The sequence below is a fragment of the Neoarius graeffei genome, chromosome 26 (assembly GCF_027579695.1).
Source record: "Neoarius graeffei isolate fNeoGra1 chromosome 26, fNeoGra1.pri, whole genome shotgun sequence".
NCBI lineage: Eukaryota > Metazoa > Chordata > Actinopteri > Siluriformes > Ariidae > Neoarius > Neoarius graeffei.
This window is the reverse complement of record NC_083594.1, coordinates 33,318,559-33,341,412: the sequence shown is the minus strand read 5'-3', so window position 1 is coordinate 33,341,412 and position 22,854 is coordinate 33,318,559. Positions and strand designations below refer to the sequence as shown.

At 40.4% G+C, this 22,854-nt stretch overlaps 1 protein-coding gene across 3 annotated transcripts in view; it reads left to right on the top strand.

Moving 5' to 3' along the window:
* The window catches only part of iqsec1b (IQ motif and Sec7 domain ArfGEF 1b), a 514,186-nt gene that overhangs the window by 197,609 nt on the left and 293,723 nt on the right, over nt 1-22,854 (top strand). For 2 of the 3 annotated variants that reach the window (XM_060910458.1, XM_060910462.1), the window contains exon 3: nt 17,366-17,473. The exons of the other annotated variant lie outside the window; for it this stretch is intronic. In XM_060910458.1, the coding sequence (XP_060766441.1) occupies nt 17,366-17,473 (108 nt within the window). The remainder of the gene's footprint in view (nt 1-17,365; nt 17,474-22,854) is intronic. 3 annotated transcript variants of the gene reach the window in all.

Sequence of the window (22,854 nt, the reverse complement as noted above, 5' to 3'; positions counted from 1 at the left end):
TAAGGACGCATGCACATAAACTATTATGCGCGAGACTTCATATTAGCCACAAAGTCAGAAAAATCTGTTCGTAAAATTACATTATAATGACTAAATACAATGAAAAGTATTTTTCCAGTCTCACCTGTGAAAGGTAATCCCATGTGATCTCGTTTGGACGGTAAACCTGTTGGTACAGTTAAACGCAGCACATGAATGAGGCATCTTTATTCTCCGCTTTGACCCATCCAATATGGCGGCGAGGATGACATATGATTCTATGCGGAAGGCGGCGTCTTTAATGGTCCGGAATAAATTGAATGCTACACGTTGATGGATTAATTTGTTCTTCTACGCCCTTTTTGAGGAATGTATTGTAGGACTTAAACCAACATCTGAAGAGGTGAGATTGCTCCTTTTTTTCCCTATTTTTGCTGGCGGGATTGACTCTCTCTCTCTTACTTTGCACCATTACACAAATATTCACAGTGAAAATATTTTGTAAGCGCGTTTCATGAACCAAGTTATAGGATTTGTTGACAACTTGCATCGAGTTCGTTACACTTCTACCCAGCGTGAAGCACTCAGTCATGTGGTTGTGACGTCATCGTAAACAAATCCGTTCTACTCATCCAGACGACTTCGCAACGGCAACGTTGCCAGATCTTTCCACTCTGGAACCCGTTCTCAAAAGATTGCGTTTTGGGGCACCCAAAACGGCGGTGCCGTGTGGACGCCAGGCCGAAACGATAAACAATTGTATCGGATTCACCTGAATCCGTTGCCGTGTGGACAGGGCCTGAATCTCGAGAAAGTGGGTCATGGAGCAAGACAATGACCCTAAGCACACAAGTCATTCTACCAAAGAATGGTTAAAGGAGAATAAAGTTAATGTTTTGGAATGGCCAAGTCAAAGTCCTGACCTTAATCCAATGGAAATGTTGTGGAAGGACCTGAAGCGAGCAGTTCATGTGAGGAAAGCCACCAACATCCCAGAGTTGAAGCTGTTCTGTATGGAAGAATGGGCTAAAATTCCTCCAAGCCGGTGTGCAGGACTGATCAACAGTTACCAGAAATGTTTATTTGCAGTTATTGCTGCACAAGGGGGTCACACCAAATACTGAAAGCAAAGGTTCACATACTTTTGCCACTCATGTAATATTGGATCATTTTCCTCAATAAATAAATGACAAAGTATAATATTTTTGTCTCATTTGTTTAACTGGGTTCTCTTTATCTACTTTTAGGACTTGTGTGAAAATCATCTGATGATGTTTTAGGTCATATTTATGCAGAAATATAGAAAATTCTAAAGGGTTCACAAACTTTCAAGCACCACTGTACAGCAAATGGTGGTGTGTCCTCCTCCTCCTCTTCTTTCAGCTGTTCCCATTAGGGGTCACCACAGTGGGTCATTTGGATCTGCATAGGTTTTATGTCCTTGATGCAACCCTCCCCAATCTATCCGGGCTTGGGACTGGCATCAAGTATGCACTGGCTTGTGCAACCCCCAGTAGCCTGATATATATATATATATATATATATATATATATATATATATATATATATATATATATATATATATATATATATATTTTTTTTTTTTTTTTTTTTTTAACAATGGGAAGGAACTGGTGCACCTGGAGGAAACCCCATGGGGTTTCTATGGCAGACACGGGGAGAACATGCAAACTCCACATAGAAGTTTGACCATGAAGTTCGAACCCAGAACCTCCTTGCTTTGAAGTGACGGTGCTAACCACTACACCACCGTGCCACCCAGATGGAAGCATCTCCTAATTGAACTAAACTGCCCCTCACGCACTCTTCTAAATGTTGGATTTTTTCCCCCATTGTTCCTTCCTTTCTTTTCTGTATGGATGGTTCCTTGCATTGTTTAGACTTCCCTATCAAAAGACCATCATGCAGTGTATTTACTGAGACTTAAAGGAGAACTGAAGTCATTTTTAAGCTTGCTTTATTGCTTAATTAACGTGTTATTCAATTACGTTTTTGGTTTTAGTAACCTTATATTGTGACTCGTATTGGCAACTAATTGCAATTAAATATTATACTTATTGGCCTATTTGGTTTTTAGCCATGTTGAATTTAGTTCGTTTGGTCCACGGCAGGTGTTGCTTATCTGTGTGATCTTCACGAGACTTGTGCGAGACTTCGAAATGTGAAGTGTCAGCGCTGCCATCTTGAAAACTGTTTTCCAAATGAAATATTGCACAAAAATGAGTTTAAATGACATTTCTGCCTAAGTCTTTCAAACTTTCCTGATTATCAAAACAAACAAAACTTCCAGCTTGATTTACATCAGCATTCGAAAGCTCGTCTTTTGACAACATTGGCAGATGTTGGTCACTTTGATTTCTGCTGTATGTTTTACTTCCGTCCTACCATGTCTTGCACAGGTCTCAACAAATCTTGTTTACGGCCATTGCTTTGACATATGGACTGATGTGTTACACTCGTAACTTGCTATAGCAGCAACAAAATGGCCATCAGAAATGCATTCCTATATTTTATAACATGAGAAATAGAATTTTGATAAATTTGCCTTCAGTTTTCCTTTAAATAAGCAATAAATAAAATTTACTGTTGTAAATTTCCACCGGTTTCAGCAATTATAATTAACGTTGCTTATGTAACGTCATTGAGCTTCTGTTATTAATGGCTTATAAATTATAAAGGAAAGAAGCCCCTCACTGTCAAAGTGTAACTGGAGGGGAATCCTCCTGAGGAGTGAATGCAAGAAAGAACTGAGACGCACAGCCTTGAGCCCAAGCACCATGTGCTCAATAATACTGAATGCCCCTGCAGAAAATGACAGGTTTTCTGTTTTTCTTTCAGGTGTTATAGTTGTTATTTAGAGGCCACTTTTTCTTCCTGAGCTATGGGATACTATTTCTTCAGAGGTTCCATAAATCAGTGCAGGGTGGTGGAAGCAGAGGCCCACAAGTAATGAGAATTTAGCTGCTGCTCTCGGAGTCATTCACCCCTGTCAAACTGCCTTCCAGGGTGGACTTGCATCACCTGAGGCAGAATGGGTGTTTCAATGGAGAGGGAAAGAGTGATCATTCTGTTGTGTTAAAGGCTGCGTATTAGCAAAACTGACCATCCTTTCATCAGTCTCTGTTTGCTTAATCAGTTGTGTGGGCTTTTTTTTTTTTTTTTTAATTTTCAAGTACTTGCTCTGCCAGGATGGCACTGTTAAAACACGAAAAGGGGTGGTTTTTATTTATTTATATATTTATTTTTATGAATGCAATTAGTGTATGGTAGCTTTATCTGTTGCATTTTTAATTTCATTTTCTGGAGATTATACAACCAGACTTACAGCTTAGACTTTGAGAGTGAAATGGTTATAGCGGTTATGTAACTGGAATGTGCTCTGAGAGGATAGCAGAAGGTTTATGGCAGCCAGACACCATGCTCAGGAAGACTAAACCTCATTGTATGGCAGGCTGTCAGTGAGTAGCAAAATTGTTTATAATGGGGGGGGAGCCCTTTTTATTTATTTATTTTATTTTTTGTGCTGTTCTATAAACCAAATTTCTGTTTATGGTGCAAATGAACATAATGCTAATCACAAGGTTGGCTGTATTAGCTTAGTATATGGAATATCACCGCAATTCCAAAGCTTGAAATAGTTTTAAAGTCCAAAATTTTAAATAATTCATCCCGCAAAGTGCCGCATACTCTCCTAGTGAATAGGAATAGCATTTGCATTAGCATTTGCTTGTGAATAATTCAATAAGTAAGAATAGAAAGGAGGACTGTGCATTGGGGTTTTGATCATTTGGTCTTGCAAGTTGATGTGTTGATTCATTAAAGGGTGATTTAGGGCAAATAAGCGAATAGAACGTTCTCAAAGGAATTTTATTCTTTAACAATAGTTGGTGCAGTAAACTGCGCAAACACCTAAAGCAGCTTGTTTGAATTCCACTCCAATACCATTAACATCAACGGATTTGCTATGAAGTAAATCTGGAATAAAATGCAAATACTTTTGAGTGTCCCTGAGCATTGTAGGCATGATGGGATCTAAAACTTAAAGCTTAACCTGGTCTGTGCCTTGTGTTTGCTTATTCATTTCATCATCTGTAATCAGTGCTTTTACACCATTTGGATTAAGATCTACGGCAGATACCACGTTAGTGTGTTTATACCTTTTTTTACAACGTCCTCTTTGACCCTGCTCTGGTTTTATGTGAAGCCCTCCAGGTACTAATAGCACGAGGTTTAATTTTACATCCTAGTGATGAAAATTCTGACTCGGCTCATTGAGTTGGAGCCATTTGTTCAGCTCACCAATAAGAGCCAAGTCCTTTAACTTCCAAATGGGTGTTTTTAACAGGCAAAGGATGTTGGCTTTTACCTATGTACCTGCCACTTGTATTACCTACTGATCAACAAAACATACTTTGCATTGCATTTGTTATAAAATCTATTAAAATAAATGTAAAACCAGCAAGATTATACATATTTCCAGTGACAAATACTGGAAGCATTAGTATTATTTTGCCTGCTGTGTGCATTCCATTTTTCCAGATTGTTTACATGATAAAAATGAAATATTAATTTGTAATATTAAAATGATATAAAAAGCAATCAAATTATGATATAATGTTATGCAATGAAAAAAGGAGACAAAAATGACACAACCTGTTGATTGGACAAACATTTCTGCCATATTTGTACAAAGACCGTGAAAGGACAATTTATACAAGTGAATTTATTAAGACAGTGTATGCTCATGTTAAATTTGTGGATGGAGAAAGATGCAATCACTTACTTGCAACCTTATTTTTACTAAAGTATTTTTTTTAAATGCAATATTTTACAAGGTTTCCATGGGTTATGGAATTTCTGGAATATTGTGGAATTTTAAAAAGTCTGTTCCAGACATGGAAAGTCAAAAGATTTGATCATATATTGGGCCAAGTCATGGAATATCAGGGAGTTTTGTTTGTAGCATGTTTAAGTTTTAGTTGACATTTTGGCAAAATTACAGTATTTTCCATGCAGTATTTCACTAGCTTTAAGCAGTGAAAAACTCATTTTTGTACTGAAAGCATCTGTGAATTAGTTTTTTTTTTTTTTTTTTTAAAGGAAAAAAGGCTTGCAAATTAATGGGTTTAAAATACTGTGGCTGGGTTTTTTTCTTCTGCTTAGCATAGAGGCGGCCTGTTTTTCTGTTCATTATAGGTCATAGTAATTTGGCTTTTTTAGTCTGTGAAAGTCAGGAAAAAGTAAGGGAACTTGACATTTGACTTGGAGTGGGAACCCTGATTCTACCTCCTAGAAGAACTTTGTTTGTTTGTTTGTTTGTTTGTTTGTTTGTTTGTTTGTTTGTTTGTTTGTTTGTTTTTGGTAATGGGAGGTTTGTTTAGGCCCAGATAATGACTAACTAGAACCTAGTGTTGGTGTAACTACTAAAGTGCGTAAAATTATTTACATAATGTATGCAATGTAAATTTTTCCCCGAAATTCAGACCAGCTACATCATGTAAGCATTGCACCAAGCCCTCAGTCGGTCCCCACCAGACTCGTTTGAGGTGCAATAACACTTTCGTATTAAAATGAAAGATGTTATCGAGAATGTTACTAGCTTCTCTTACCTTGGTCATACCATATCAAATGAGGAAGGCCATTCAGCATTTACCATCCAGCGCATCGCTTTAGCTCATAAACAGTGGAATGAGTTAAAAAATGTACTCACAGACCATCAGATAAAGCTGTCCACATGCGTAAAGTTTCTAACTGCTTGTGTGTGCAGTCGTCTCCCCTACAGTACCCAAGCCTGCTGGAAAAATTGGAATCCACATGGATGAATTTTCTTAGAAAACTTGTCCGCTATGGTTTCGAGCATGTCAATACCCCACCATCAAGACAAAGAAACAGCTGTAAAACCCCATTTATCGAAGACGAAGATTTGGATTGGCGCTACAAATATACCAACAACGACACATACTCTCCCTCACCCAGTCCTCACCAGTCCTTAACTTCTGTCTGTCTCAACACCTGAAGTATATTGCCTATATAACTATATTGCCTATATAGACTTCCTAACTCTGCCCTCCAGAAACAAATTCTGTTCCAAGCCAACAATAAGCCGTATACTCGTAATATCTGGAAACGCTACAAAAAAAAAACCTCACAAGACTCACAGCAACGCAACTACAAAGAGAAATGCAGTGCAAGTCAAGTTTCCTGCCTTTGTTGGAGCATTTAATCCTGGGCACCCAACTCCCTGAAGCAGTGGAATTGGGGAGGATGATGATGATGATGATAACTGTGTGCAGTCCTTGTAGGAGAAAGGGCAGTGTTGCACTTCAGTTTTATTCTGTTTCAGCAACACCAGCATTCAGCTATCAATTATGAGTAGATTAATTTACATTAACTTTTTTTTAAAGAAATATTAACTGTTTCACAATTAATGGAAAAAGCCTAGTTTGAAAGATACCTAGTGAGGTTGTAGATCCCCAACTGACACCCATTTGTACATTTCTGTTAAAAGCTGCATCCAGTGATGTTATCGTACATAATCAGTAAAAAGTTTGGACACACCTTATATTTCAATGGTTTTTTCCTTATTTTTAGTCACAATTCTCCCCTTACCCAGGATAAGGTAGAGTTACATCCCAATAGCTAGAGATGTAGGTGGGGTTTACATTATCAGCGGATCATCAGATTAACGTTTTTAAAAACGATTAGCATGCACACAGCAACGCCAATACACGATTTGCGTGCACACAGCAAAGCCAATACACGGATATGCTAATCACATGACTAATTCGGCACGTAAGTTGAGAAATGTGTCAGTGCGGCTCATCGCTTCCTCCTCAGCGGCTGCGCTCCAAATCACTCCGCCCTGAACAGCGAGTGCCCTCTGGAGGGTGCGCACTCCGGCCCTGTGCAGCTCACAGAGCGCGCGAGTGAAGTGCATGAGCAGTGATTCGGGACTGAGCCGCTGTGCGCAAGTCACTTACCACTTGCAAGTGGAAGGATGGCAAGCCTAAAGACAATCATAACTACACAATGGGCAGTATTTGCAGTATTTTCATACTTTTATACTCTTTAATGAAAGGTGATACAAGGCGGAAGTCCGCACCGTTTTTCAGCAGTCGCGTCACATGACCAACGCCAGCGAATCAGGAAGGTGGATGTCACAGTGACGTTGTCCAATGACGACGCCAGCTAGAGCTCAGCACAGCGTATCCGCGTATTCTCAATGTTTACACAGCACCAGATCAGACACGATCTGGATTGAATACGTGGACCCTGGCGGATTCCCGTTTCCCAGCGTTTCCAGGCGTTTTAATTTAAACGGACAGTGCATCCCCGAAGAAAACGAGACAGATACGGTCTAATGTAAACTTGGCCGTAGAATGTGAGGCAGCTGTGGCTTAACACATGATTTAAACTATTTTCTCGTATAACATACAGTAGTCAAAAGTTTGGACACACCTTAATTCAAGTTTTTCTCTCATTATCTCCAGCCGCTTTATCCTGTTCTACAGGGTCACAGGCAAGCTGGAGCCTATCCCAGCTGACTACGGGCGAAAGGCGGGGTACACCCTGGACAAGTCGCCAGGTCATCACAGGGCTGACACATAGACACAGACAACCATTCACACTCACATTCACACCTATGGTCAATTTAGAGTCACCAGTTAACCTAACCTGCATGTCTTTGAACTGTGCGGGAAACCGGAGTACCCGGAGGAAACCCACACGGACACGGGGAGAACATGCAAGCTCCGCACAGAAAGGCCCTCGTCGGCCACGGGGCTCGAACCCGGACCTTCTTGCTGTGAGGCGACAGCGCTAACCACTACACCACCGTGCCACCCCCAATTCAAGTTTTTATTTATTTTTATTAATTAAAAGACACTTCATGTCAATGTAATTATGGACTCTCATTTCTCTTTACGGAGTTGAGTGATTCTTGACCATAATATGGATTAATACAGTTGTGGAATTGGGGCTATTTACTGTTTGATCTCAGATTAAGAAGGTAAGAAATTCCACTAATTAACGTTTGATGAGGCACAACTGTTAATTGAAAAACATTCCAAGTGACTACCTCATGAAGCTGGTTAAGATAATGCCAATAGTGTGCAAAGCGTCATTATATGACGGGCATTTAGCAGACGCTCTAATCCAGAGTGATGTACAACAAGTGCAAACATCAGGTACAAGAAGTGCTGAACTTTGAGACAAAGTTCTAGTGCCAACTGAACAAGTGACCGAATAACACCTTAATATAATATTCTGTTGAAGTAGCAATCAATAAACAGCCAAGGAAAACAAGCCAGCCATACAAATGAGCTGACAAATTACAACTAAATAGAGAAAAATAAAACCCCAATGGCTAACACTGAGTCATCATGACCAGGCTAGACGGCACACAGCCTGGATTGGTCAAGACTGCTACACAATTACACAGTGGGCAGGGAAGCAGGGGAGAGGTGCAGCCTAAAGAGGTTGGTCTTCAGTCTGCGCTTGAAGGTGGTGAGGGAGGTGGCAGTTTTGACCTCAATGGGAAGGTCAGGACAGACAGTAGACTTGAACAGGCTGGGCAGAAGCGGAGAGGAGGCAGGGCCAGGTGACCAGTAGCAGTGGCGCGTAGGGGTCTGACTGGCACATAGGGTCTGATCATTCTGTAGAGGTATGCTGGACCTAACTACTTGACTGCCTGCCAAGCTACCACCAATGGCTTAAATTTGATGCGAGCTGCAACAGGCAGCCAGTGAAGAGCAACGAGCAGAGGGGTAGCATGGGAGGAACGAGGGAGGTTGTAGACCAGGTAGGCTGCAGCATTTTGGAGGAACTGCAGGTGTCTGATAGCAGATGCTGGATGGCCGGCAAGGAGAAAGTTCAAGCGGAAGAGGATCAGCTCTTGGACCAGGAGTGGAGTAGAGTGGGTGGTGAGAAAGGGATCCTTCAGATGTTATAAAGGAGAAATGTTCACATCTGGGTCACTACAGCGATGCTCGCCAAAGAGGAGAGTCTGTCATCGAACATCACTCCTAGGTTCTTCACACTGGGTGAAGGTGACCTAGAGATGACGACAAAGTCCAGGGGTGGAGAGAATAGAGCAGGAATATAAATCACCTCAGTCTTTCCTGGGTTGAGCTTCAGGTGATTGTTGTCCATCCAGCTTTGCATGTCATGCTAGCAAGCAGAGATGTGAGCAGAGACCCGTGTGTCAGAAGAAGGAAAAGAAACAATTGTGTGTCATCAGCAGAGCAGTGGAAGGATGAACCATGAGCAGAGATGATCGAGCTGAGACTGGGCGTAGAGGGAGAAAAGAAGCAGACCAAGGACTGAACCTTGGGGGACACCACTGGTAAGTGGGCATGGTGCTGATATAGTACCAGACCAGGTAACCTGGAAGGAGCAACTGGAGAGGTTGAACCCTTGAACCAATCTAGGGCTGTCCTGCAGATCCCAGTCCTGATAAGGGATGACCGGAGGATGGGGTGATCAACAGTGTCAAACACAGCAGAAAGGTCTAACAGAATCAGGACAGAGGAGAGGGAAGCAGCACATGCTGCATGAAGTGCCTCAGTGACTGAGAGAAGCGCAGTCTCAGTTGAGTGTCCGGCTTGTAAGCCAGACTGGTGAGGATCCAGGAGGTTGTTCTGAGGGAGAAAAGAGGAGAGTTGGTTAGCAACAGCACATTCAAGAATCTTTGATGGGAAGGGGAGAAGTGAAACGGGGTGGTGTGGTGGTGCAGTGGTTAGCATTGTCACCTCACAGCAAGAAGTTTCTGGGTTTGAGCCCAGCAACCGATGGGGGCTTTTCTGTGTGGAGTTTGCATGTTCTTCAGGTGCTCCAGTTTCCCCCCCCACAGTTCAAAGGCATGCAGTTAGGTTAGCATGGGGCAGCCATGGCCTGAGGTTGGGCTGAAGTGCCCTTGAGCAAGGCGCCTAAATCCCAACTGCTCCCCGGGCGCTGTAGCATAGCGGCCCACTGCTCTGGGTATGTGTGTGCTCATTGTTCACTTGTGTGTGCATGTGTGTTCACTGCTTCAGATGGGTTAAATCCAAAGGAGGAATTTTACTGTGTGCTTAAGTCTGTGCTTGAGTGTACGTGTGACAGACAAAGGCTGCTTCTTCTAGTTCTGGATGACAGAGGGTTCTTGGGTGGGTCATCAAAGTAAACAGTGGCTACTTTTAAGAATCTAAAATATGAAACGTTCTGGGGCTTTTAACAATTATTTTTTATTTACTACATAATTCCATGTGTTACATATGTTATTTCATAATTTTGATGTCTTCAATATTGTTCTACAGTGTAGAAGATGGTCTAAATACAGAAGAACCTAGTGTAGAAGAGTAGGTGTGTCCAAACTTTTAACTGGTACTATAAATCAGTCCACATGTGAATCTAGAATGATTGACAGTCACACAGGTGTTCTCAGATATTGACTGACATCCTAGAAATCCTACCCTTTTCATCCTTTTTGCTCATTTGTAATTTCTCCTGTCCTTTTGACTTTTTTTTTGCTTAAGGCCTGCAACAAAGTGTAAAATCTAACACGTTACAAATATGAAAGGTAACGATCATAAGAAAGTGATGAAATATGCTGTTCGCTCTCCTGCACCAGCTGTGCTCAAACAGCGTCGTCAGCTTTCTACTTTAGAGTTACAGCATGCTGTAGTTTCTACATTGTTCAAGAAATTTCATCAGGACTATGCATAATTCCTCTTCAGCACTGGCATGTCTTTAAAAAAAAAAAAACTGCTGAATGTTAGACACGCTACTGCATCCATCATTATAACAAGGAACAATGCCGTGTTTATGAATCTTTCTTTAACTTGTCACACAAGGCATGTATTTTAATGATTTGGTTCAATTCACACTAGTTGCATCAGGAATGTGTGAAACATGAACTGATGTCACCCTTTTTTGCTATGTGAGTGGCCATAAATAAACTCCATAGAAATCCAATGACACTCTCTATACCTTGTGAGCTTTATTGACAAACATAATCTGTAGTGGTTTAAGTATACATCCTGTAGTTGCATCGAAAATGTTTTGTACATGACTGATATTCGTGGGTAATCGGACAAAGATGATGCTGTTTGATCATTGCTCTTCTGTCTCGTGTCATGTTTTTATTGAGCTTTGTTGTAATTACAATTGACCCAACTTCAGCTGTCCCCATCAGTCATGTTTAATTGACACAGCTGTACAGTCGTTTTCTTGATTTAAAATGAAGCGTACTGTTGTGATGGTAGTGTGTGTACAGGGTTCCCAGGTCTCAGCAAAATTTCCAGCCGAAGTCCATCTTAAAAGCTAGTTACTGGCATTTATGTCACCTCTGTATTGTTTGTTGCACTGCCTGATGCTGCTGTTTGTTGGCTATCTGAATATAGATGGATGGAGCAAGGATGGATGGGGCAAGGTTCACCACTTTGAAAACTGTGTGGGCAAATAGCCCAACAGGTTAAGAACAATGCACAATTTCAAGAAATTTAGGATTTTCAACAGTGAAATCCCTTGGGCGGCACGGTGGTGTAGTAGTTAGCACGGTCGCCTCACAGCAAGAAGGTTCCGGGTTCGAACCCAGCGGCCGGTAAGGGCCTTTCTGTGTGGAGTTTGCATGTTCTCCCCGTGTCTGCGTGGGTTTCCTCCGGGTGCTCCCACAATCCAAAGACATGCAGTTAGGTTGACGTGGGGCGGCCTTGGGCTGAGGTGCCCTTGAGCAAGGTACCTAACCCCTGACTGCTCCCCGGGCGCTCTGGTGTGGCTGCCCACTGCTCTGAATGTGCGCGTGTGTTCACTGCTTCAGATGGGTTAAATGCAGAGGATGAATTTCACTGTGCTTGAAATGTGCATGTGACGAATAAAGGTTTCTTATCTGATGTTTGTGTGCCACTCGTTACATTGTTATTTTTAGCCTTTACACCCTTGTTTCAAGAGGCTTAGCTTAGCCTTTTGTCAGGTTGCAACTGTAAATAAAAATCTAGTTCTTAGTAACTTTCCTGGTTAAATAAATGTTCAATATAAATAAAGATTTAAAAAGCCAAGAAAAAGACCTTAAATTACTCTGGAAAGTTTGGGTATTGGAAAAGGGAGACACATTTGTCTTATTTTTATCCCCCGCTGGCCAAAAGGCCCAAAGGGGGATTATGTCATGGCGGTGCCAGTCCGTCTGTCCATCGTGGGAAGGGTACTCACCTTCTGAAATCAACTCCTCTCACAATTTTTGGAGGAATTTCATGAAACTTGACAGGATTCTTTGTTATATGTCGGTAATACGCATATTGCAATTTCGTCCAATTCAGTTGCATTTTACCAGAGTTACGGCATAGTTGCCAGTGGGGGATCTTGTGCTCTCGGAGCACTGTTGTTACTTAGTCTTTGTTTTGAAAACAGGTTCAGCATTGTAAACATGTCTGATTTGCAGTATCTGCAAGAGACCTTTATAGCACTGTCTAATCTATAATCCCCTTTTCCCCGCTTCCAATCTTTACACTATATCTTAAAACAGAAATGGTTCTGTATATCATGGACATATTGTCTCTCCGTAAAGGGATTTATTTATTTATTTGCTGGATACATTGTCATGTGGAAATTGCTGAGATCTAATTCTGATTATTGGCTTTAAAACAACATCTTGGCGGCTGGGGACAATTCTTAAAATAGCCCCCAAAAAAGCTGCCATCTGCAGACTTGCTTTTCTACCCTCAGCCTTCCAAAACTAGCCCAATTTAGTATAAAAACATGATCCTGGCAACCTTGTGTATACAGAATGCAAGGCGTATGTTGAGTGGATAGGCTTGATGTGACAGTCTGATGTGAGTGTTGGGTTGATTGCACACCGAGGAGTCAAACACATCTCATCGTTCTTGTTAGAACCGACTCCAAGTTCTGTGCAAAACCACTCCAATCGCGTCATATCGGTTACTTTGTAGGTGATTTTCACAATGTTTACAGACTATGAATACAGAATATTAATGAATTTTCAGACACCATCACAATGTCAAGAAGAAGAAATAGAATGATCATTTTTTTAATGGTTATTTAAATAGGAGTCATTTCAGAACATTTACTTAAAAGACTTAAAGTTGAGTGGTTTGCAAAAGACGCATCACCACAACAGACAATAACCCTGGATTTCTTTAAGCTATAGTAAAAGAAAATGGCAGGATATTGAAAAGTGAAAAGAGCTAGTGGACCTCACTGGTGTGAAATAAGTGTTGATGTTTGGACATCTGATTTGTAGACATGCAGTTGTGGTCAGAAGTTTACATACAGTGACATGAATGTCATAGCAATATTTGGGCTTTCAGTAATTTCTTTGAACTGTTCTTTTTCTGTGGCAGAATGTACATTATACATCTATAATTAAAAAAAACACTTATTGGGTGCACAAGTTTTAATTTTCTATGTTTTCTGAAAATCAACACAGGGCCAAAATTATACATACAGCACACCTAATATTTGGGTAAAATGTCTCTTTGCAAGATTCACCTTGACCAAACACTTTTGTTTACCATGAACAAGCTTCTGGCAGAATTCTGGTTGGATATTTCACGACTCTTCATTGTAGAATTGGTAGAATTCAATTAATTTTTTTTCAATTTTTAGTTTTTTTTTTTTTCTTGGCATGGACTCGACTGGTAAGCACGATCCATATATTTTCAATAGGGTTGAAGTCAGGACTTGTTTTAAGCTTAATGTTAGTCTGCTTTATCCTCCACAACCAGCTCTGATGTGTGTTTGGGTTCATTGTCCTATTGTAGGTTCCAAGTTGTGTTCAAGTTTCTGAAGGTTCATGCTGAAGAATTCAGAGGTAGTCTTCCTCCTTAATTATTCCATCCACTTTGTGCCATGAACCAGTTCCACTGGCTGTAAAACAGCCCCAGAGCATCATGATCCTACCACCACCACTACCACAGTGTCCCTCTGTACATGGTGGTCATTGTGGCCAAACAGCTCAACCTTTCGTCTCATCTGATCATACAGCTATCGTCTAGAAGGCTTTTTTCTTTGTCCGTGCAGTCAGCTTCAAACTTTAAGCTTGAAGGTGTCAGTTTTGGAGCAGGGGGTTATTTCTTGGATAGCAGCCTCTTTGTCCATGGTGATCTGAACTGTAGACGGTGATCCATCAGCTTCCAGTTCATGGCAAGGCTGTGCCATGGTGGTTCCCAGGTTGTTCCTGACCATCCAAACCAATTTCCTTTCAGCTGAGGGTGACAGTTTGGGTTTTCTTGAAGCAAAGTGGCTTGGCAAAATAACTACACGTCACAATAACTTGGATACAGTTGTTTGAACTGAGCTTGGAATTTGCAATTGTTTAGAAATGGCTCCAAGACGCATTCTGGAGTTGTGTGTATCTGCGATCTTCTTTCTCAGATCTGCAGTGAGCTCCTTGGACTTTCCTGTTTTACTGTGTGCTGGTCAATCCAATGAGTGCTGTAAACAAACCCTTTATATGAAGGCACAGAGAAGCTACCAGCTGTTGTCAATCATCATCACTAACAGGAAGTTAGGAGGCCTTGGCAAGATAAGAGACATTTTGGAAGTTTCAGCACCTCTGAATTAATAATCCAAGTAAGCGTATGTATAATTTTGACCCTGTGTTGATTTCAGAAAACCCAAAGAAAACTAAAACTTGTGCACTAAATTCGAGTGTTTTTATTTATTTATTTATTTATTTATTTATTTTTAAATTAAAGATGTATGCTGTACATTCTGCTACAGAAATAGAACTGTTCAAAGAAATTACTGAAAGGCCAAATATTGCCATGGCATTCATATCCAAGATGACATTCATGTCACTATATGTAAACTTCTGACCACAACTGCAGGGGCGCAGTAAGGATTTTTGAACTGGGGGGGACTGAGCTGTCAGCAAATGATTCCATTTTGTGTATATATATGTGTGTGTGTGTGTGTGTGTATATATATATATATATATATATATATATATATATATATATATATACCGTTCAAAAGTTTGGGGTCACTTTGAAATGTCCTTATTTTTGAAAGAAAAGCACTGTTCTTTTCAATGAAGATCACTTTAAACTAATCAGAAATACACTCTATACATTGCTAATGTGGTAAATGACTATTCTAGCTGCAAATGTCTGGTTTTTGGTGCAATATCTCCATAGGTGTATAGAGGCCCATTTCCAGCAACTATCACTCCAGTGTTCTAATGGTACAATGTGTTTGCTCATTGCCTCAGAAGGCTAATGGATGATTAGAAAACCCTTGTACAATCATGTTAGCACAGCTGAAAACAGTTGAGCTCTTTAGAGAAGCTATAAAACTGACCTTCCTTTGGGCAGATTGAGTTTCTGGAGCATCACATTTGTGGGCTCGATTAAATGCTCAAAATGGCCAGAAAAATGTCTTGACTATATTTTCTATTCATTTTACAACTTATGGTGGTAAATAAAAGTGTGACTTTTCATGGAAAACACAAATTGTCTGGGTGACCCCAAACTTTTGAACGGTAGTGTGTATACATGTTATTTCACCTCCCTCACTGCCATCACCAGGAACTACCTGCAGGCCAGGACAATGAGAACATTTTAACATAGCCTATGGAAATCCAAAGTTTACACATTATCATCACGCACAGAAATTGCAAAACTGCAAAACTAGTTTTAAAACCGCTAAGTTCCAACTGTTAAACATAGCGAGAGGCTGGGCTACGTGTGTGTGTAAAGTGTAAACCAGTGCATCCTGACTTTCTAACTATGCCTGTGTGTTGCGTGAGCGGCAGTCAGTCAACAACTTTTCGCAAAGTTTCCTTATGAAACTATATGCTCACTGAAATTATGGCAGGGAACGCCAGATTAAACATTAAAACTGCCTTCTGAGCACTGTATCTACAGGCTGCCACCGAAAGAAGGAGGCTACCAGAAAGGCTTCTCTACTCCGTACGATTTTACTTTCACTACGACATTACTTTGAACAGACTATCAAAAAATTGCAAGGTGATATGATAAAGTAAGGCACAGTTTACTTAGTCTTTTTTTTTTAAACGATGCAATCGTTTTCTGCCTTTTGGCACCCTTCATCATGCCGTGTTGGGGTCCTGAACTAGGAGGCGCTGTCCCCGATATGCCTGTCAAACTTGTTGTGGGTAACCATAGCAACCAAGCTCGAGCTCGCAACCTGTGCAGTCTGCGCAGTTGCAGCTATGTATGAACTGCTGTGTACCTCAATAAACCGAATGGTAATTAGTATTTTGATTTTTCCGTGAGGTTTGCCTTATGCAAAGAAAGACAGCATAGATGTTTTTTCCTCCCTATAAGTGGGGGGGACCGAACGAGGTGAATTTAAATCTGGGTGGGACGAATCCCCCCCGTCCCCCCCTCTATCTGCGCCCGTGCACAACTGTATGTTGAAGCTGGATGTGTGATTATGTATGATTTTGTCTCAGTGCATGGCTAAAACTCGGTGCTCTGCCTTCACTGAATTAATGGTTTTGAAAACTAAAAAGCCCCAGAATCTTTTAAAAACTTGACATTAGGCTTGAAGTTACAGTCATCAGTTGTGGATAGTAGGGTGGACAGATGCATACAGTGCTTCGATGTGAGGAGTGTTTTGGTTTATATCCATGCACATATTTGCACTGAGCAATTATTCACAAGTTAGTGATTTTAAACAATTTTTCAGCTCTTTAGGCAGGATGCCATGATTAGCAGGATGCTCAGACAACTAATTTGTTCACTTTGGCATGTAAACCAGTTTTTAGTCATGTCGGAGCAGCGCAGGGGAATTGTCAAGTTTGTCATCTTCCCATTACCCTTGGGACACTCAGTGACTGCTTGACCCACTTCCATCTGTCACGTTTTCTTTTCCATCTCACACTACCACATGTCTACTCATCAAAATCCGCTCTTATCTATCCATCCATCCATCTGCATCTGCTCCCTCTCTCCTCCCTTTTATCTCCTACTCTTTGAACAGACAGAAAGATGAGAGCTGCTTCAGCCAATTATGATTTTGCGCATTCCAAAGGTCCCAGCCTTGATTTGCAGTCCTTGAGATGCCAAGTGTGCAAGCTGAAAGTCACGATTGATTCGAAGCTCAGTAATGTGACAGTCAGCAGTTGTTCTAGTTGAAGTTAAAGAAGTGTGCCTTTTGCAATTTGAAAATGATTTGAAGCTCAAACGCATTTTATGTCTATTGTGCAGTGTTCTATCACATCAGAGATGAAATCTCTCAGCAGTCTCTGAAACCAATGTTGCCATTATCATGTTCAGTGCCCACCATTTCTGCTATCCATCCGTTAAATCAATTGAAGGTAGAGTTTTTGTATGAAATGTGAGCATGCAAAGGGGAAAAAAAAGTCTGAAAATGTCTTCTCTTTCTTTGTTTTTTTTTTTCTTCAAAGACGACACACTTCTTTGCCCCCTGAAGTCACAGATAACCAAGGCGCCTTTATTACTCCTCTCTGTCGAAGAAGTTACCCCTGTCGCAAATGGAAGTCAGCAACTTTTGGGTAAATGAAAAGGTTTCCTATTTGCTTCTGTTCACTGTTGACGCAGATGCTGCATGTGAAAAGTGTTGTACATTCCATACAAATCTCCTGCCTCTGGTGCATCTTATTTTAGTAGGCACTGCTCTGATTCCTCAACATTTCTTCTTGTTTTCATGAGACAGCTCTGTGTGTGTGTTGTATAGGCAATAACTGATCTGTGCTGTATTCTCAGATCTGTATGCTTTCCACTGTGTGGCCCTGCTGCTGGGGCTGTCTCCCATTTTATCACTGAACTGTCTTGTAACTCACTTGCATTTAACAGGCTGAAGATTTTCCACAAAGGGGAGCACGCCGACACTCTATCCACTGTCAGTGTGTGTGTGTGTGTGTTTTTGTAACTTTTGATAAAATCTACGGCCAGTCATTTTGCCCCGCCCCGCCCCTGCCTCGCGCTCTGTCCGGTGTGGTAGTGATGTCCCGTTGCTCGCACGCCGCAGCAGAGACCCATGCAACCTTCAGCTGGTACAGTCGCTGTTCTTTTACCATCACCGTTATTCTCATCTTTCTGGTGTGTTCTTGATTTTTTTCCATTTTGTCCTATTTCGCCATATCAAATAGTAACCAAAATATATCATATTAAAGTGAATAATCAATTCAGTCATCAAAACTTGGCATTTTTAACCCAAGCAATCAAAAAGAGGAAATTTATTCAATATTTTCACTCAGCTGTGAAGGAGGGGCTTTAATTCTTCATGATGTAGTCATTTTATATGTAAATCAATTTTACGAAAGCATTTGAATTGTAATCAAAAAAAAATTTCCACATTGGAGGCCAGATAAAGCAAGATGCTATCTTTATTCTTATTAAACATGACAAAAGAAACATTGAGTGTTCGGTAAATGCAAAAAAAAAATAGTAAAATTTAGAAATTTAATTTTTTGACCATAATGTCTCAAATGAGAGACCAGTTTCTGAGATGGACACACACACACACACACACACACACACACACACACACACACACACACACACACAGAGTGCCCTCCATATGTGTTTTTGTTGACAATTATTGAGTAATTAGTTTTTCTCTTCATGACTTTTCATTTAAAGGTTGGATTTTTCTCATTTAGTTTTCTTCAGTGTAAGATGAAGCTACTTCACCAAATGTCCCTCACAAGGATAGTAAAATCTGACAATTTCGACCTTGTGGGGACCTTTTGAATGGTCCCCACAAATATACTTGTGTGTGAGACACACATACACACACACACACACACACACACACACACACACACACATATATATATATATATATATATATATATATATATATATATATATATATGAGCCAAAAAGCTTTCTTTTCTTTACTGAGGTGGTTGAGGTGCAGGCACAGCATAAATTAACTGCAATAATGATTCAATGGAAGGTCCTCACAAGGATAGTTAGACAAGTGTGTGTGTGTGTGTGTGTGCGCGCACTGCAAAAAATTGTAAACTGAAATTAAGGAGAAAATGACTGAATACTAGTGAAATTCTTTCTGCATGGACAGATATATTACTTGATAAGACATCTTGGAATAAGTTGGTTGCAATCTAGAACTCGGTTCAATAATAATCAGAATTGGTGTCTCGTATTCTAATAGGAAATGCTAGATCATTTCATCTGTTCAAGATATTTTCACTTGCTAAGATATCATTTTTTGCTCTGTGCACGTATGTACTGTACATACGTCCGGTAAAAGCTGAAATGGGGTGAACTTTATGGTATTCCTTCAGGGTTGATCATAAAATGAATGCTAACGCTGAAGTAACTGAGAAAGGTCAAACATTTGGTGCCAGTAATGTCCATTTTACACCACACATGGTAATTGTGTTGTGCATATGAGGATAAAATTGGCGTATGGCCCCTGGGATCAAAATGTTGCCGTCTTCCTCCCATAAGCACTGTCTACAAGGACGGTCAGAGTTGCAGTAGATTTGTAAGATGACTGGTGCCGATATGTTGCTTGTAGAATTGGATTTGAGGTGTAGTCAGTGTTGTCTACTTTTGTGGTATACACTGAGGGTCCATTAGCCCAATTAACAAAGGGAGCTGAGAGATTTGTAATTTTCCTGTCATCCCCGTCAGCCATATGAAGTCAGGTCTAAAAATATTTGGACATTGACAAAGTTATTATTTTAGTTGTCTACCACAGTATACTGGAGCTAAATTATATATGAATTATATACATATGAATTAAGGTATTTAATGTTATAAAGTATTTAATTTATCCAAATCAGATAACACTTGATATTTGGTTGCATATCCCTCGCTTGTCATGACTGCATCAAGCTAGTGACCCAGTGACATCTCCAAACTGTTGCACTCTTCTTTTGTGATGCGTTTCCAGGCTTTCCCCAGAGCTTCTTTCAGTTGTAGTTGTTGTTGTTTGGGGAGGTTCTCCCTTTCGTTTCTTCTTCAGGAGGTGAAATGCATGCTTGATTGGGATAAGGTTTGGTGATTGCTAGTCTAAAATCTTCCACATTTTTCCCCTTGATGAAGTCCTTTGCTGTGTTGGCAGTATTTGGGTTTTTTTTTTGGGGGGGGGGTTTGGTTATTGTTTTGCTGCATGATGAAGGTTGGATGTCGATTAGTAGATTGGATGCATTTCTGTGTAAATTGATGGGCAGAATGTTTCTGTAGAATTAATTCTGCTGATACCATCAGGAGTTACATCTTCAATAAAGATTAGCAAGCCCATTCCAGAAACAGTCATGAAAGTCCAAGTCGTGACACTACCTCCACCATGCTTGACCAATGAGCTTAGATGTTTTGGGTCATAAACGGATCCTTTCTGCTTAGTTTTTTTTTTAATATACAGTAAGTTAATACATGTGGGTTTTATGCCATTTAAAAAAAAATGTAGGCTTGTTTTTTCACCGACATGTTTACATTACCTACTGATTTTGCCATTTCAGCAGTTAGACTCCTTTAAATGATCAGGTGTGTGTGTGTGTGTGTGTGTGTGTGTGTGTGTGTGTGTGTGTGTGTGTGTGTGTGTGTATTTAGTTGCATTAGCTGTAACATGCAGAAGCATATAACGTCTGTAACAATGTTTGTGAAAATTGACTGAAAAGGAGTAACTGCTGTGTTTTTTTTTTTTTTTTTTTAATAAAGGTAGAGCTGTATCTCTACGTAGACTTGCAGGTATACTGATGCACAAATCAATTCTCACCCCTGCTCATGTGGTCAGGTGGTTGATGTGTGAACGTAGTTAGCAACAGTGGGAAATGTAAATGTCTTGAGTTGATGTTTGGAGCACATAGGTGGGGTTTACATTAGACCGTATCAGCGGATCATTAGATTAACGTTTTTAAAACGATTAGTGCGCACACAGCAACACCAATACACGATTTGCGTGCACACAGCAACACCAATACACGGATACGCTCGGCTCCGCAGGCATCCTGCGCTCCAAATCACTCCGCCCTGAACAGCGAGTGCCCTCTGGAGGGTGCGCACTCCGGCCCTGCACAGCTCACAGAGCGCGCGAGTGTAGTGCACAAGCAGTGATTCGGGACTGAGCCGCTGTGTGTGTGATCCCAGCGCATATCACTTACCACTTGCAAGTGGAAGGATGGCAAGCCTAAAGACAATCATAACTACACACTGGGCAGTATTTGCATCAGTATTTGCAGTATTTTCATACTTTTATACTCTTTAATGAAAGGTGATACAAGGCGGAAGTCCGCGCCGTTTTTCAGCAGTCGCGTCACATGACCAACGCCAGCGAATCAGGAAGGTGGTTGTCACAGTGACGTTGTCCAATGACTACGCCAGCTAGAGCTCAGCACAGCGTATCCGCGTATCTCAATGTTTACACAGCACCGGAGCTGACACGATCTGGATTGAATACGTGGACCCTGGCGGATTCCCGTTTCCCGGCGTTTCCAGGCGTTTTAATGTAAACGGACAGTGCATCCGCGAAGAAAACGAGACAGATACGGTCTAATGTAAACTTGGCCTTAATTGTTCCTCTTCTGATGGATCCACATGTCAGAGGCTAGAGTTACAAATTACAATCCAATCAGTAAACCCTTGTCTTCTCTGTGCATGCAAAAGGACCTGTTATCAAAGTGGAACTTTTTGTAAAATGATAATTTTATTTATTTTTTTTTTCCACCCAACATGAAACTTTGTGCTTGTCTTGTTTTCTCTGTTAAACATGAAAAGGGACAAATTGATTTTGGTGAATCTGCTAAACATCCCTTTATTAATTAATGCATATTAGATTGGATCATTTCAACCATAGAATAAAATTGATTACACAGTGATTAATCAATTGACACCAGCTCATTTTTAAAAAGAATAATCTGTCAAATTATCTCCATGTCTTACTTGTACGCATAAAAACTTTGCACAACAGAAGCATTCCCATACATGAGTCATATACAGTAAACTATATTAAAAAGCTTGAACAATAATCAGGCTATATTTATTGTTTTTTTTATCATATGCAGGCAGGTATTTGCTGTTTCATCAACTGTGCTTTCGAAGTATGATTCAATTTCACACGCAAGACCCTGAACAGAAATCTCACTGTTACTATGGTGGCATTACTTCTTCGTGAGCTCCAGTTTTCGCTGTGCTCATTTTACTTACACCACAGGACAGCTGAATGCTCAAATTGAAAGTGTGGATTAATTTTCTCCAACAGAATGGCTCTGGCAGTATTTTTGCCTGTAAAAGAAATGTTTATTTTAATGCACTTATTCTGATGTGTTGTCATTACTAGACTAACGGCTCATTCACAGGGAGCAGAGGCTCCACCATATCCGAAGCCTAATATTGAACCAATTTTCTTTAAAAAGAGAAAATGTTTCATTAAATATGTATTTTGTGTGTGCGTGTGTGTGTGTATATATATATATATATATATATATATATATATATATATATATATATATATAAAATATGAAGTATTCTATTTGAAGACAGTAGTGTAATATTTAGGTCGAACATTTTAGAAGGAGTCTCAGATATCAGTAATACTGTATAAAGCCAAGTAAGTTTTCCATCACAGGAGTCTTCAGGAAAGGAGTTTGCGATTTCTGGTTTCTCGGTTACAGTTTTAGAGGGAGTACAGGAGAGGCTAGTGAGGAAACAACTGCTATTGCTAGGTTTCACATGATGTCACGTCCGCCTCGTTAGTTATTCAAAACTTTAGCTGGTGGTCTACCAAAATTTAGTTGATTAGTGTTTGTATGGAGAAGGTGCATTGCTTGCAGGAAAAATACCTAACACTTGCGTCGTTTTAGGTTGTTCTAATCGATCAAACCGATAAGTTTCTTCAGGGTTCCCCATGAACTAATTAAAAAAAAAAGGTGAATGAACACAGGATTTCACAAAAAGACGTTGA